The sequence below is a fragment of the Triplophysa rosa genome, linkage group LG6, assembly GCF_024868665.1.
Source record: "Triplophysa rosa linkage group LG6, Trosa_1v2, whole genome shotgun sequence".
NCBI classification, from domain to species: Eukaryota; Metazoa; Chordata; class Actinopteri; order Cypriniformes; family Nemacheilidae; genus Triplophysa; species Triplophysa rosa.
Genome location: NC_079895.1, coordinates 8442416 through 8460128, shown reverse-complemented (window position 1 = coordinate 8460128; position 17713 = coordinate 8442416). Strand labels below are relative to the sequence as shown.

The following is a 17713-nucleotide window of genomic DNA, read 5'->3' as shown; positions in this document are numbered from 1 at the left end:
TTATTTGTTGTTTTTAAATATGTTGAAGCAAGAGCAAAGAGGAAAGTCTTTGTAGTTTGCATTAACTTGAGTGATAAGGAACACAGACAAGTTATCATGAATACACAGAGGTTATCAACCGTACTAAAGAAAACATACAGACAGCAAATGTTCGTATCAAAATCATTATTTAAAATCATGGAATACAAATAAATGGCACATATTCCCTTGAAAAGCTAAAAGATGACGCATACATTTACGGTGCAGTGCAAACAAACACTGAAATATCAGAGACAGTGTCCAGTTACAGTACTTAAGGCATAAAAAACATCAAGGAATGTTTATAACACAACCGAGCAAAATAATTAAAAACATAATTTGAATATTTTGAAGTCCTTGTTGTAAAATTTAGATCACAAAATTCAAGTGCATTGGTAGTAGAGAAGACTACTTTTTACCTAATAAAGTACGAAATGTAAAATTGTAATTCAGGTAAACACAAACACGTTCATACAGTAAGTCCCTCCCCTTGATTCTTCATGTCTTTGTAATCCTGTGTAATGTGTCCTGATTGATTCTTGGTGTCTGGTGCATTTCTCTTCAGCTTGATGGTGATGTTAACAGTATGATGTCAGTTCAGTCTGATGATGTCACACAATTAAAGTGTCTCTGCTTAGGTGAGTGGTCTGTTAAAAAACATTAAGAGCCACACATTAGACACCCATTAGCGTGATGCGTTTGCTGATGCGTTGTTAGTGCGGCAGTCTTGTGCAGTAATGCAAGCCCATTAGAGTTAGTATGTCAGTCAGAAGATGCCTGAGGCGTTAACAATCGTTTTCATAATTCAATGTGGACTTTGACTTACATACATTCTTGTAAAGATAGTATTTACATATCAAAATAAAAAAGATAACACAGCAGTGCCTCTTTAAAAAACTGTTGGCAGATGAAAAGTACAAAAATAGGCTGGTGGAATATTTTAATTCCATAATTTAAATAAACATACTAACTTTACTACTGAAACATTTTTATTCCATTTTTTTTTACGTCTTTCTACTTTGTCACTTCACAATTGGTTTAAATGGGACCACATGGTGGCATCTCAGTAAACTCTTATCTTCTTTTGAATGAAATTTGCTCTCTTTCGTCCACCCTTTAAAGTACAAAAACACCATACACCAACAGGGCAGAAGTTCACAAATAACTCACCAGTTTCCTGGGTTTGTCTCTTTCCTCCCTGCGCTCCTGCAACGTATGGGCAAGCCCATGGGCCGGCCGTGTGTACGAAAAAGGGCGCATGGCAGGGTCAGCGGTCCTGTACCGTTCATTTTTAAACCTCTCTGCCTCTCTTTCAGAGTACGGAGGTAATGGATCATCCTCCTCGGGCCGGTTGCTAGGTGACCTGCTATTGTAACAGTCACTGCTCTTCTTGGAACTGCCTTTTGAGGGTGTGTCACTGTCATTGTCAGCCCTCCCACCTCGCTCTCCACGCTCGCCCCTGGCCTTGCGCTCCAGCAGACTGTTCAGGTAGGTGTCATCATACGACCTCTGACGGGCAGCGTAACGCTCGCTGGCACCGCGCCTTTTAGGCGGGGACGGCGGTGAGTCTCGCCGACGCCAGTCATCGTCGTCTGCATCACGGGAACAACGAGGGCCGTCTCGATAGGATGTGTAATGGTCCCGTGACCTCGGGGCCATTTCGAAGTCTCGCTGAGGTTCTCGAACGTCACCTCGCTGACGACCATGTGGGCCGTATGACATGGCAAACTCTTCAAGTTCATCTAACGACCCCGTACGGCCCCTGGTGTCAAAGGCTTTGCGAGGCAGGTACTCGGAGCGACAGTTCCACCTGGATAAACTGACGTTATATTAGTGGCCGTGGCCATATGCTCTGACATCATTACGGTTAAGTGTTAAAATATTAGAGCATATTTTGTTCACACACTCAAATTGTACCTGCTGTCATGCTCATCCAAAGAATTATTGCTTTGGTAATGTGAGTGGCGGAGCCCATGGCCAATTGATGCAGTTCGGAGGCGTGGCTCGTCGCCATGGTCGCTGATGGGTGGCAGTGCCTTCCTCTGGATCTGCCTATAGGTCTGCCTGAAGTCTACATCAGCATCATGCAGAGAGCTCAGTTCTGATAGGCTGCCAGCTGCTGACACAATGACATCATTACAAAGACTTTGAGACTCTCAGCCATTCTGTCACTGTCACGCTAATCAGCCAGAAAAAAATTGTGTCAAGTCAGAAGTTAGGAACTTGGTTAGCATATTTTGAATTCACATGGGCATGTAACATTTCGCTTTAGATGTTTTTTTTTTTTAAATATGAATGGAAGGCAATTACATTTACATGCTAAAGAAAGACAACTCCAGGACATGTTCTCAAGAACATTCATGCCATGTTTAAGTTCAGACCTGCCGGTGCAGCTTTCATGTAAAACGTGGAAGCAAAGGTCGATTTCAGGCTCTTCGAATCACTCCAAAAACACTAGGCTTTGATAAATCATATACTGTACTATAACATGATCAAACGTTTCTGATTTGTTCTTATGCAACGATTTTATTTCACCTGATTGCACAGCTACTTTAAAAAGCAGAGGAAAGCTACTTTATTTAGTTACAGTATCTACCATCAGGGGGTAACCAAGAACTATTTGAAAAACCATTTGCATTTGCAATTCTGTTTAGTTGGGCAGAAATTACACACTTCCCCTTTACTGGAACATTGATGATAGTCATTATGATGATATGTATAAGAGTCTATTTCAGATTGTTTTAGCGTCCCACTAACTGAACTTCACAAACGCCTCCATTCACACACAGTATACAAAAACTGCATACAGGCTTACATGGATGACTGGCCCCCTTGGTAGGGTGGAACTGCGCCAGGTCTCTCTCTACGTAGTACACAACCTTCATAGCGTCCTGACCCTGACTGGCATGGAGTCGATAGCCACTGCGCACTGTGGACACACACAGGTGATCTGTGTGTTGTAGCTGTGTCCGTGTTATCACACATGCACACATCATTCAAAGTTAATGTACTGTACATTTAGGACACCTACATAGCTTAACCTTACACAGTGCTTGGTTACATAAGTATGTGCAAACACTACTGTATACTGAATACTACATACTGTGTCAGTAATTAACTTTAAAATAGCCGAAGAATTACACTACCCATAATCTCGATGTGAAAGACACCAAATTGCAGAAAACATTTAACAGATTGAGATGTGTTTTCCTACTCTTTCTACACTCTTAAAGGTACAGTGTATGAATTTTAATGCGATGAGGTTGCGAATTGCAACCAATGGCTCACTCCACCTCTCCCCCTTTCCTTTCGAAGCACTACATTGGCTGACACAGGGCTAAGATGTCGTCACGTTTTCGCTTCTTTGCCGAAGGAGATAACGTATTTACGAAACGCGCTCTGTAGAGCCGTTTGTCCATTTAGGGCTACTGTAGAAACAACATGGCGAATTCCATGTAAGGGGAGGAATCTGGTGGGTGCCTTTATAAAATTACGTTTACCAACATAAATGCACCAAGCGCTCTCTTCTCTTATCCAACCACAATGACAACTTGATTCTTTTTAAACGAAGGTGTAAGTTACCAGCTGAATGTGATCTATAATGCATTTCTATAAAACTTCTGTATAATGAAAAAATACTTTCAGATTGGGCAGATGGGAGGCCAAGAATAAAAAATAACCCAAGGCATTCAAATATTTTTAGCATTGCATTTAATACATATTGCTATATAGATGAACAGCACCATGAGCATGTAAAATGTTTAAATTATTGTTATCGCTATTATTGTCTCTTACCTCCGACTATATTGTTTTCTACTGAAGGAGGGACAGCAGTTGGGATCAGCTTGGGATCAATGAGAGATGGTGCAGTTGAAGGAACCACAGGAATACCAGGAACGTAATAAGGTTGATACATGGCAATCTGAGGAGCTTGGCTGCTCTTTGCCATCTTCCCTGCTTCATATACTGAAAAAGACATTTTAAAGTTTTATTATTATTATTTAAGAAATGTGTGTATGAGGAAAACAGCAGGTTGATTCTTAGGGCTCATTAGGCTTAAAATAATGCAATGTAATTGCATTACTGAAACCACATATTGAGATATTGAGATTGTTTTATTACTTACAGTGTTTTGGACAACAGCATGTATCAGGACAGCAGCAGCAGCGGACGTAACAACAACAGGAATGAGGGCAACACTGACACCAGCAGATCCCAACCAGTAGCAGAAAGAGGATGCTACCGAGGACGACAACTCCCACAAACACCCATTCTAAGACAGAGACAAGACAGACAGAGGTCCATGTAAAAAAACGGATTTATTTAGACATGAATGCCATGATGACGTAAGAAATATCAGGATGTGATGCATGTGAGAGTGACACATAAAACGCATCAGGAAGCTTGGTTTCTGTAGCGACGAAAAGCAGATCCTAAAAGGAAATGCTGTCCTGAAATCATTTCTGCCCACAGGATGTAAAGCCTGTGATCGTGACCAACCGCAAGGGAGCGTGTGTATGATTCAGACCCCTCTTATCAGGACTTTATACAAAACTAATGACAAACTTCCTTTAGGTGTGGTCTTAAAATTCCTAAAGCATACATTGCAGATAACTTTCTTAGTAAACAGACACATTCTTAATTCACAAGAATGTCTCACAGTGCTTATGGAAACTTCAAAGTATACATTTTGGTAGTATGTATAAATGTTGCAAGCTGTGTCCTCAAAATAAACAATATAATTTAGCTGTTTTGTTCGGTTTGGTTATGTGTTGATTGGAGCAGAGGATGAAGCAAGTGAGTTAAAGAGGACCCACGTGAGAGGACCCACCGGAAAGAAAAGAGAGAGAAAAAGGAAAGAACTGGTATGGCAGGCGTACCTGGCATAATCTCCAAATCAAACTCAGGCAGGATGTCATCCAGCACACCTGTCCTACCTGGAAAAGGGAGAAGATCAGACATAAACAGAAGCAGTGGACAGAGCGTGAAAGTTTAAAGAGTCGTGGGCCAAAGGCGCGTGTGTTACTGAAATGTTACTGTGTTAGTGGCTAGGAATTTCTCAAAAGTGTAATCTGAAAGCTGATTTGACACTTGCATGATTTCTGGTTTTAAACTTTGATCTGCCATTTTGCCCGTTTAGACTAAATCGGGCGCAATGTCTGTTAATCTCATTGAGGAATGTTACATCTAAACAAAGCGTGCATGCAGAAACACTATCGGACAAACGGTGTCCACACCTGAATGTAAATTGGATAAAAAAATCTTTCTTAATCTGTGAATTGTTTTGTCGATCTCTTTTTATTTATTAATGAATTCTGTATACAGCTCAATGACAGAAACTAATGATATTCTGACATCGCAGATTCCCAGCACCTGCTTATGTTGATGTATGCATTCAGTATTTATATCTGCCCTGAGCAACAGATCAGGTTCTCCAATGTGCACGAAGGGAAGTCGAGGCGGACGGGGCTTTAAAGCGGGAGGCAGCAGAGAAATATGGGAGACTAATTAATCACACGGCCTCATTAGCCATCCTGTAAGGGGGGAAGGGTTACGGCATCACCACGGAGACAGTGTTGGCATTGTTTGGCATTAAAGAACTGTCCAATCAGCTTCCAACAAAGATCCTCCCTGAGAGAGAAATGAGGGTGTCCTTAGACGTAGAGTCTATTTTACAGAGAATACTTTGTCAATGCCTGAAACGCTGCCAAAAGCAAAGTGCATTCTCACCACCTACCTGACCTTTATTTTCAGTATAAAGCTTGAAACTCAAGTATAAATAAAAATGCTTGGAGCTTGTTGCATTCCAAAATGTGCCAGCACACATGAAAAACACTTTCTAAATATGTGCAAGAAGAATTTTGTTTTTAACATGTCCCTCCCTGAACAAGAGTGTCATGCACAAATATGACCACAGTCAGGGCAGATGTATCCCTGAGTGACAGGAAGTGCTGAGCTGGCAGACAGGAAGAGGAAAAATAGTATCCACGTCTCTGTGCTGTGTGTGGGTTGCCATCAGCTTCTCTACTCTGCTATTACCTTTAATTAAAGCAACTGTAACCTGAGAGTAGCCTAGAGGAAACCTCACACTGATTCTGAGAGGTACAGGGAATGGGAACAGAGAAAGAGACATATGTAAAGACATGCTTTGTGAATCCCTTGGGAGAACATTGAGAACTATTTTTTTTATTTTTCTGAAAACGTACAGAGGCTGTGTGGTGCATGCCCCTTTAAAACTCACTGCCTTATTTTTTGGGTGATGTGGGAGGTTGTGAGGATGTTCATTATGAGTCTAAAGAGTTTCACCCCCAAGTCACTAATGATGACCTTCGATGTAATTTATCCTCAGCTATTTTAAAAAAAATCGCAAGTCCAATTATTTAAAAAGTAACAGCATGATTTAAAGGGATAGTTCATCATCATTTATTCACCGTCGTGTCATTCCAAACCTGTATGATTTTCTTTCTTCTGTAGAAGACAAAAGAAGATATTTTGAAGAATGTTGGTAACCAAACACCATTGAACCCCACTGACTTCCATTGTATAGACACAAAACCTATCCTGACATTTCTCAGAATATCTTCTTTTGTGTTCCACAGAAGAATGAGTCATCTACAGGTTTTGAATGACATGAGGGTGAATAAATTATGACATCATTTACATTTTTGGGTGAACTGTCCCTTTAACGAAATATTTGTATCCAGCATGTGATAACTTACATATTAGTGGCACTAGGTGTGAAGGGATGTATGCGTCTTCTATAAATCACATAATATTACTCATAAAATCTACTGTAAACCGGTAAATTAGAATACTTGTTAAATTGTAATCTTATGTTCTGCAGACAAACCTTAAAAAATAGACAAACTACAGGGTCTGTTTGGAATCCATCTAGATCTAATGAACATTTAATACTTTTAATGACACATATTAGTGTCAAAGAGACAAACCTGTCCATTTATTTGTTTATTTTATTAACTAGTGTGTTTTAAAGCACGCCTGATTCATGGCTGATTGTCTTTAGTAATATTTAAATGATAACTTGAAGATGTTGCATGTTAACTTTTATTTTTAAGTATGTAACATTTACATTTTTAATCAAAGGATCTATTTGCAACCACAGAGCTCTGGGCTACGCTTGGAACATCCACTGACCATAGAACCGCCCCTGGTTATTTCTAAATTCCAAGGGATGTGTTCAAATCCCTAACCCTCATTTTGAGCAACAGCCTTATTGTGCAAAATTGCGTAAGCTAATTATTTAAAAGCTCAGCATCAGGGCCAAACTGTAAGCAAAAGAAAAACTGAAAGTAGTGACTGGATAGAAAGTATGATAGATAGAATAGGGAGTGTCTGGCTCAAAGTCTACAGCAACTCTCACTCAATACACCAGATTTAATCTAACCCACCGAGATCCATTGATATTCCTCCACTTCATAAACCAATTAAATCTTGATTACTCAGTGTACACAAGTGGCCTGCTGCACTTCTAAGTATATATGAAACACTCTCGTTGATCCTCCTATCTAAGATTAGCTCTAACCCTCTCTCCGTCTCTCTCTCTCTTTGTTCTTGTATTTTTCTTTTTTTCTACACCACACAGGGCTGTACTAGAGGCCCCGGCATCTTCCGTCCCCTGAAAACCCCTTTGCTCCCATGGTAACGGCTTAAGATGCAGCTTATATTGCTCACGTCAATAACTGCCAGTTATTTACTCTTTGTCTGGCTTGAGGCATCTGACTTTCCTTTGTCTAGCTGACACAGAAATAACTTAAGCAGTTTGGGTCAGTCACACACAGTTTCTCTCTGCAGTGGTCCTGTCCTGGACGTGTAGAATATGTGAGGCTGTCCCAAACTACCGGGGCTCAGATGAACAATAGAGTCTCTTATTGAGAAACTGAGGCCTGTTGAGAGGCATGCGCCGTTCAGTCGTCACCATGGTAGCGCTTGTAAGTGCACTTCGTAATTCAGACAGGGATTGCTATTAACAATCATTCAGACACAATAACCAAGCATACACACACAAACAAACATGTTTGGTGATCGACAAAGCTCTTAAATGTTCTTTTTAATAGAAAATCCTATGATCACAAGTATTAAAAGCATGCGCCTGCCGACTGTTTTTTGAACACTTTAACCTTGTATTAAGTCATGTTAGACAGATGGCAAACAACATTTTTGTGTTTGCAGAAGAGGATGTGCTCTTAGAAGACTGACCTTGCACCAGTAGCTCCACCTGGTCTTCATTTATTCCTTCCAAATCATTAGCAATGATAACTTTACAAAAGTAAACCCCGCTGTCACCCCACTGCAATTGTCCAATGCGCAGATCTGCTTCTGAAAGAACAGAACATAATACGCTTCATATTGATATCCACAAAAATATTTATGAATATATAATTATATAAATATATCATTAATGTCCCTGTGAGGCGGAAGTTGCGAATGTTTTTACTTCTGTATTTTGACACATTTCCGAGTGAAACGGATTTTCATGAGATAAAATAGTGGGCGTGGCTTGTTTTCACTGCGATTTGATTGGATGTATAAAAACAACCATTTGCATTTGGAACTGGGAGCAGCAGACTGACAGTTGAAGGGGAGGAGTTAACGGATGCTCCGCCCAAGCCGTCTATCTTACGCCATTTGAAATGGATAGTCAAGATTATGAGGGCATATGAAATTTTAAAAGAGAATGACCCACATTGGTAAGCTATTTACAATAAACGCCGCAAGATCATGAAAAAATAGGAATTGTTATTTTTAATTTCACTGGGACTTTAACATTTACAAAAAATGACTTTATCTGGGTTTCACAGGCAGGGTCACATTTTATTCAAATCCATTCTACCTGTTTGTATCTCAAACTATAACTTTCAATAAATGTATTTAGTTAGAACTACAGCAGGTGCCTTTGGCACTCACCGGTAATGCGATAAGAACAACACATCATTCATACTCATTATCTATCTGTAATAATTTGTCTCAACAGTTGAAGTCTTTGCTGGAGATGTGTGTGGAGGAGGGAGAACTCTGTTAGCTAAAGTCAGAGGAGAGAGTGTTTGTGTTTGATAAGGAAAGCTGCGGGGGTGTTTTGTGAGACCTTTATGAGGTCCACCCCCCTGACCATTGTGCCACCTAGAAAAAAGCCCCATTTAAGGAACAGGAAAACACAGCACAATCGGCCAGGTTTCCTAAGAGGGAGATTACGCATGAGAGTGCAGATGAGGCATCTCAAAATTCAATAATAGTGTAATAAAATTTGATTTTATTATACAAGGCCCCTAGAACGTATTTGGACCCTCCAGCTACTTGAAAAGTAGCATCTGAAAGCTAATGGTTTTTACTTCACTTTAAGAAATCACTTTTTTTAAAGACTTCCTATGTCAACTAATTGACCATTGTACCGTGTCATTCTGTGTTTGGGACCTGCTAAAGTCACTAGTTAATAAATGAACTGGAAGCCCCCTTCATTAGGTCATTAGGTTTGGTATTTCCATGTTCCAGATGACAAACACTATGATTTTCATGTTTCACCTCTTGCTTTAACAATTTAATAAAGTTATGATCAGAGTCAATAAACTATTCTGCCCTATATACAATACAATATCTCCTCCACTTCCACCACAAAACTTCCTCCAGCTAAAAGCAATTATAAAATACATCAGAGAAGCATTACTGTTTATGATGGAGATGTCTCTCTCTTTGTAGTGTTCCGCTAAGGTCACTGAAGCCCCCTGTGCAGAGGCCACTATGCGGACAGTCCGGCTCTTGTCTGAACAGTCCAGATGAGAGGTGCCTCGCACATCAGAGACATGGACCCCCAGGGTCTCTGTAAACGTGAAAGAATCCCGTGTGCGGTCCGTACAGAAGGACTTATACCACCATTGCACCACTGCAATTTGAGTGGAATGGGTGGTGTAATGACACGGAAGAACGATGGGGGAGAACAGCATGGCAAACTTCTTCTCATCTTTCACGATCACTTGTACACCATTAACACTTTGCACTGCGAAAACAAGAGAGAGAGATTTATAGTGAATTACAATATATAATAAACACATCCAATTTAGTACTGAAACACGGATTTGGTTGCACCAGACAGTACGTTTATCAGAATTTGCAAAAGCTACATTTTTTATTTAAAAGTATTTGTTTGAGAAATGCTTATGCTGGTACTTTTCATGCTACATTTTTATATTAAACAAACTATTATGACATAAGTAAAGGTTCTCACAGTATAAGATATTTGTGCTGTACAACTGCTCTAAAGCCAAAAAATGTAAAGTGTCCCATATGTGGGCAACACCCATCAGTAAAGAGAGTGATGTCATTGGGTGTTTCAACAGATATAATGACTACTGACCTGTTCGTGATTAGTATTATGGTGTTTGAGAACCGTAAGTGTAATGGTACAGTCAGACATGTGCTCATTACCCAAAGCCCTTTCTCAGACTATGCTTGACCAACCAGCGGATCAAACGAAACCCTAAATTTGCACAGTGCCTCTCTTTAAGAATGCTTAGTCACACCATGTTCACTATTCACTTTATCAGCTAGAGATTACGAGGTAAGACGACTTGAAAGCACAAACAACTGAAAACATCTGGATCTACTCAGTCTGAGCATTCGAGTGTGTGTGCCTAACCATGAAAGAGTGTGTTTGTCCAGCCGTGTGTGGGAGATTATGGAACAACAAGATGGACAAAATCAGAGAAGCATCCAAGAGAGAGGGAGAGGTGGGGTGGTTGAGTTAAACTAGAGAAAAGTTAAATTCCATGCTGCGTGGGGTGCATAGGGTGGGGGCTGTCATTTTAGAAGAGACATCACAGCCTGTATCTCTGGAGTCTCTGACTGTTTGATCGGGGTGGGGTTGTGCAACCTAAATATTCAGGGAAAATTCTTAGAATGGAGAAAGAGTTGTTTAGTCCAAGTAGGGAGGAGATGGAGAAGTTTGTGTCACCCAACTTCTCATCAAAGGGTGGAGCACAGCAAGAAAAAATATACAACATCTTGTCATCACAGATGTCTATGAGATCCGTGTTCATGCATTGTTGCCTGACAGGAAATAGAGCAACTTCCTGAGCATTTTCCTGGTGTACTTTTGGATGGATCGTGTTAGTGAGGGGAATACATTTGAGATTTCTGCATTTCATTCTGTAATACTTGGTTGGGGGTTTGGGGGGTCCTCCTTTTGTCCTCTCTGTTGCCTGTTTGACTCATTGTTTGGCATTAAAGTGAACCCCCACCCACCAGAACCCAGTGCAGGAGGGGGAAGTTGAGGTCCCACCAATAAGATACACTCAGTCATCCATGAACGCCCAATTAGGTTTAGGAGATTTAAACCAAGCCGTTACTATCACTCCACTTGATCTCCACCATGTTGATACGTATTAATAAATAAATAGCCTGATGCTATTAACAAAAGTATTGTATAATAAATAAGGAGGTATTATTGCAAATAGTATTGGGCTGCTCACCAACTTAAAGCAACTTTTCCCTACAACATTTAAACACAGTTAAATGTCCTGACTATCATGAGCTTTATCTATTTGGTTTACTTTTAACTTGCATGTTTATGTAAATAAAAAGTGCAAAGTTAGCCAATGAGCTGCCCATTTAACAGCCATAACATATGTTGTATTGTGTCTGTTGCATGCACACTTCAAAAACTGATTCAATGCAGATTTACTGGCTGACACACATTCAGCAGCACTTCCCACAAATCTTTTCCACAACGAAAACTAGGGGGTATAATAGTTTTAATGGTGCAAAATACTTACGAAATACAATTAAAATGAAATATGACATATGCAGACAGACATTCAAGCAACAATAATCTGACGCTGAACACAAGTACACATTCCTTTCCGTCTGTTTTAAAGTTTATAAGTTATTAGATATCATTCTTGAATTGAACAATAAAAAGATCCTAATATTGAACTTTCCTTTTCAAACTACTCTTTAATATAGGCCTAATTTTAATTTGTAAATATTTGTTAAAAAATTAATTTGTTTTTATTTGAAAATTTTCTTGTTGAAAACCTCGCGCCGTCCCGTGATCTAAAAATAAAACCGGTGTCTGAAACTCGCATCCTGTTGCACTTTATAGATGAGTGTAGTTTGTAGCTGCCTGTCTCTGTTTTCTACACAGAAATAAAATGTAAAGCAGATTAAAACTCACGTGAAAACAGTATAAACAGAATCCAATGATCGTGTAAGAAAAGCATGATGTAGTTTGTAGCGGTTCAGTTGCTTAGGTATCTAGTCCATCTTCCCCCGGACTGTTATTCGCTTCATCTCTGCTGCGCCGTTCAGAGTGAATGGACTGTACCACAAACAGAACGGGTGGGGACAACTGTGTGCATAACAACTGAAACCCTGAAACACCTAAATCTGCTGAACGGCTTTTGCTGTGTTGATCGATCATATATATTGACTCAATGCTTTGTACAGAATGAAAGCGATCGAAACAAGTATCGAAAATGACTTTGCATGACACTCAGTTAAAGCAGTTTACCTATCATCAAACGTGGATGCATCTACCAGGAAAATGTAGAAAAAACTATAGAAAACATTGAAAGAGAAATTATTAAAGCAAAAGGAAATATTATATTAAATAAAGAAAAGTAAATTTCAAGTAAAAAGTCTTTAAAAAAACATGGTAAAAAGTCAAATAAGTAGGCTACAAATATTTGTAGATTTGTTTCAAAGACACTTTTTTTATTAAAAACACTAATAACAGAAATGATCATGATAAGGCCCTTATGATATGGCAATAACATTGTATCTTACACATGGGATATAATGTATCATATATACGCATTTGTGAACACATTTTAGTCATTTTGATGAATCACAATTCCAATATGTAGAATGAACAAGACTAATTTTACATTTTTACAATTTGACTCACAAATCAAATTATGCAACATTAATATGATTACAAAAAAGAACCACAGTAGGCTAAGTTATCAAGCTGGTAACATGTAGAAAAATAATGAAAAAGCTATTTATGAAGTGAATAAAAAGAGACGTTACGAAAACAAATTCCAAATATAAAATGTAAGTTTTAACATTTTAAATTCAAAATAATGTTGTTTAATAAATTTACAAATGACAACTACAAAAAAATACCCAGATGATTCTGAAAAATAATCAAAATATATTTACTATGATTTAGAAATATGACTGATGATTTTATACTCGTTCCAACCCAGCGTTGGATAAAAAGGGACAAACCCAGCCACTGCGTTAAATTAACCCAGAAAATATTTATTTTTGACCCAACAATGGTTTAAAACAACCCAGAATTTTGAATTGAAACAACCCAGCAGGCCAGCACAGGTTAATTTACCCAAAGGTTGGGTTTGTCCCTTTTTGAGACAAGCATTTTTAGAGTTTATGTTTTATATAACATATTATTACTATCTAGCAAAAAAGTAGATTGACGATTTCATGGTTATGGGCTATATTACCATTGTTGTTCATAATACTCACTCAATTATACCTACAGTATGGCGTTCTCTTTTATCATCATACCTATTGCTGAGGTCATCCCGACTACCTCTGCGTTCATCGTACCGTTCTCTGAGCTCATCCCGACTACCTCTGCGTTCATCGTACCGTTCTCTGAGCTCATCCCGACTACCTCTGCGTTCATCGTTCCGTTCTCTGAGCTCATCACGGCTACCTCTGCGTTCATCGTTCCGTTCTCTGAGCTCATCACGGCTACCTCTGCGTTCATTGTACCGTTCTCTGAGCTCATCACGGCTACCTCTGCGGTCATCATACCGATCTCTGAGGTCATCACGGCTTCCTTTGCGGTCATCGTACCGATCTCTGAGGTCATCACGGCTTCCTTTGCGGTCATCGTACCGAACTCTGAGCTCATCACGGCTACCTCTTTGGTCATCATAACGATAACTGAGCTCATCACGGCTACCCTTGCGGTCATCATCCCGATTACTGAGGTCATCACGAATACCCATGCGGTCATCATAGTTATCTCTGACGTCATCGTGGTTAACTTTCTCACTTTGCTCGTCAATGTTTTTCATCCTTTGGTCTTTGTAGTCTTCTGCTACTACTGCTAATGGTTTGTCAAGATATTCCACTACAGGAGTTCTGAAACAAAAAATAAACATTTACATGAATTGTCCATTATACAGTTTCTTTGTTCCATGACACAACAAACATGACTTTTGTGTTGTTAATGACCAACAATCTCTTTATGTAGGCTATATATTACTTCTAGAAGATCAATAAAGACGTACCCCACTTCATACTCCTCCGGTTTCTGTTTACGTTTGCGACAACAGCAGAAAATTATTATGATAAGCAATGCAACTCCAGCAATACAACCACCAACAATGCCTAATGTGGAAGCAATATTCATAGAGGCTGCAAAGACAGGAAGACTTAAAAATGTAAGTCAACATAAAATGATATTCACCACCCATTTCACTTGTTTAATGTGACATTTTACAGAGTTAAACAGAGACTTGAATTTGTTTCCAAGTTATAAAGGTCAAACATCGTGTTGACCCTTGAGAGCATCTCAAGCATCCCAATATTATGATTTTTTCCAGATCTATCAAAATCTGTTGTGCTAATTTTGTCATAGACATCAAATCATTTCCCCAAAGATTTGACCAAATCCTGTACCTACAACAGTACTCTAAAACAATACTTCAATAGATCTTTGGCTATTGCTTAACATTATCTTCCATCATGCTGCAAAGAAAAGTCATTTCTGTCATTATATTTTATGAAAATAGGGTCTATTCAGTAATGTTTTATATGTTTTATATTTTTAAGATAAAATAGCTAAAAGAGCATAAATCTGAGAAACTACAGATAGTAAAAGTAAGCAAAGGTACCAATACTCACGAGGGATTACAGACAAGGTGAAGTTACATTTTTCTGATCCAACCTTATTGCTTGACAGGCAGACATAGAAGCCTGACGTCTCCATGGATACATTGAACAGAGACAAAACTCCATCCTCTGTGACTCAAAACCATGTGCAAATTATAGCAAATAATGATATAGTCATAAAATAGCCTATAGCAAATTCTCAGAAAGAACATACTTTCAGTGGTTTTGGGTGGAAATGGTCGGAGGACGTTTTTGACATCATATCCCTCCCATTTGTACGTAGGGGTTGGAGAGCCCTCTTCAGAGACACAGGTTAGGCTAATATTCTGTCCGTATTCTGCTGTGCCTACTAACTTACAGATGGGTTTTGATGGTGGAACTGTAAAACAATGTTTATTTATTCAAAATGTATGTGATTTTACTTTTTTTTAAAATATCTGATGTTACAGACAACAATTTAGTTGTAGAACTCTCACCCTGAACCAAAAGGAAGGTAGTGCCAGAGGTCTGACCCTCGTTGTCCCCAGGAATCTGAACATAGCATCTGATTTTTCTGCTTTCTTTCATTGATACTTGTTTTAGTGTCAGCATTGACTTTCGAGCGGCAAGTTCAGTCGCTATGGAGGCTTTACCTTCATACTCTGGTCCAATGTCTACTAAATTATTTTCGGAGTAGTAGGTCCCAAAAATAACCTGTTAAGAAGGAAATGTATGGTTTTATAGCTTGTGTTTAAAAATTTTGAAACTTCTGAAGAGTTATTACAGTACACTGTTTTTACCTTTATTATTTATGCAAATTATTGAAGAAAATTATGTAAGGTGTACTGTACCTTCTGTGCAGTCCCATCAGCATCACCGCTCCATGTGATGATGGTAAGAGGATTGTTTTGATTTTTAGGTTTAAAATTACATGTAAGGGTGACATCATCACCCCGGGCAACCTCAAGGGATTCTTGACTCATAGTCACTTCCAATCCAAAACCAGCAGACATCACTAAAAGGCAAAGAGAGAGTCCTATAGCAAAATGTATACCATGGACTACAAGAACAATATTACACAAGACAAAGCACCTGAGGCAAAAAAATTATTTAAAAACTCGATTTAGGAGAATACGACTTCAAAAAATTTAGTATGGAGTCCAAGTAACTTATACCCTCATTCACAGTATTTGCACCACACCTTTCTATAAATCCCTACCTTCCATTTTTCATACATTCATTAATCTTGCATGAACTGTCTACTATTGATCAATATTTTTCATTGAAGTATTTAAGAATAAATGAATCTACATGATTTGTAAAAATGACTACTGAATTAAGTACATTGTGTTACCTGAATAAATTATTAAAACTTGTAGATCAATGAAAGCCACCATTTGGTAGCTTGTGGAAATACGGAGAAACAGAACTTCAACAATACAATTTATAAACATTTATATAAACATATAAAAAATTAAGAAGAATACAAGTGACCTTTTTAACCACATTAAGTTATCGTACATAAAATGTCTTTCATCTGATCTCGCAGGAAAACAATCTCACCTGATATTAAATGAAAGCAGCAAAAAATCAGTTTCCAGTTCGTCATTTTAATGAAGAACGTGGTCTGCAGGCAAATTTATAGATAGATATTCCTGACTTATACTTATCTATTGGCTTCCTGTGCTCAATGAAACAGTTTTCTCTTCTGCACCAGTATCTACCACACCCTTGTGTGCCCTTTGGACTCTTCACCCAGCTATTCCTCTTCCTCAAAGTTTTACAAGTATGGTTGTAACAAAACGGCAGGTGTGAAGTGATCACGCTACACGGGAAGTAATACACACTATAGTATATCATGCCTTATCACTGGATAAAACATTCAGTTTGTTTGACTGTATGTTTGTTGGTATTTCCGTATTACAGTATTGGTATTACATATTGATTCAATTATTCTTTCTCGAAATAATTACTGGAATCTTGAAGTAAGGTATGTATTCATCAACCACAAAGTAATGATTGTGCTAAAAAAATCAGTGATGGGTTCCATCTGGGATGTACACCAAATATTTGACCAGTAGATGGTGCTCTTGTCTTGGAGACAGAATTGAGTTTGCATGCGCTTTGTGAGCAGATTTAATTTTCCTTTTGTTGACGAACTTCAGACAAAAAAATGATTACAACGCATCAGTTTATATTACTTCCACATCCAGACCTTTTCTTACTTTCGCTCTGTCCACATTGAGTCGCAGAGACGTCCCAGGGGCCTTAATATAAAGAGATGTGGGATACAATTAAGAATAACATTTTACAATATTTGTGAAATAAACAATTGCACGTCTTCTATTTTACTTTTTAACACAGATATTATACAGTATACTGTACAATACACGGCATTCCAAGCATGTTATGTGAACGTTTACTGTTCTTGTTTAATCAAGTTCAGCTTATTTGTTTGATAGACAAGTACACATTTACAGATTGTGGAATTGCTTAGTTATCTCCGTTGAGCCGTTAGAACGGTGTTAAATGCAAATGAAACTTCCGTATAACATCGAAAGCTGAACCACTTAAGTCTCCATCTTCTTGATGAAAAGATGCACACGTTTTTTTTTTTGCCAACAAAGAGAAGCATAACGAATTTAATGACCTGGCAACATAGAACAGATGTCCATCCACTTTTCTTTCATTTAACTTTCACTACAATGGCCACATAAGGATTTTATCTTGTGAGCATGTTCTTTCTTTATTTGATTTTTATGCAATTTCATGAATATATACAAATGTCCAAAATTAAAACTTCAATCCATTAGGTTTTTGATCGGAGGCGACTCTT

At 38.5% G+C, this 17713-nt stretch overlaps 2 protein-coding genes across 6 annotated transcripts; both read right to left on the bottom strand.

The window, feature by feature from the left end:
* Positions 1–155: 155 nt before the first annotated feature.
* ildr2 (immunoglobulin-like domain containing receptor 2) lies at positions 156–12312 on the bottom strand. 5 transcript variants are annotated; one of them, XM_057336527.1, is made up of 10 exons: positions 12203–12312; positions 9698–10027; positions 8236–8355; positions 4899–4955; positions 4145–4291; positions 3814–3984; positions 2834–2947; positions 1936–2137; positions 1189–1828; positions 156–665 (listed from the first exon to the last, which is right to left on the bottom strand). In XM_057336527.1, the coding sequence occupies exons 1-10, from the start codon at positions 12246–12248 to the stop codon at positions 630–632; spliced, it is 1863 nt and encodes a 620-aa protein (XP_057192510.1). In that variant the 5' UTR covers positions 12249–12312; the 3' UTR covers positions 156–629. The 5 variants fall into 5 exon arrangements, with proteins under 5 accessions (XP_057192510.1, XP_057192511.1, XP_057192514.1 ...); XM_057336528.1 differs by having other exon boundaries at positions 1936–2134; XM_057336531.1 differs by lacking the exon at positions 2834–2947.
* An 831-nt stretch (positions 12313–13143) lies between these two features.
* On the bottom strand, positions 13144–16486 carry gpa33b (glycoprotein A33 (transmembrane), paralog b). Its single transcript, XM_057336986.1, has 7 exons — positions 16441–16486; positions 15729–15892; positions 15375–15591; positions 15113–15277; positions 14911–15027; positions 14295–14421; positions 13144–14145 (listed from the first exon to the last, which is right to left on the bottom strand). The coding sequence occupies exons 1-7, from the start codon at positions 16484–16486 to the stop codon at positions 13515–13517; spliced, it is 1467 nt and encodes a 488-aa protein (XP_057192969.1). The 3' UTR covers positions 13144–13514.
* Positions 16487–17713: the final 1227 nt, after the last annotated feature.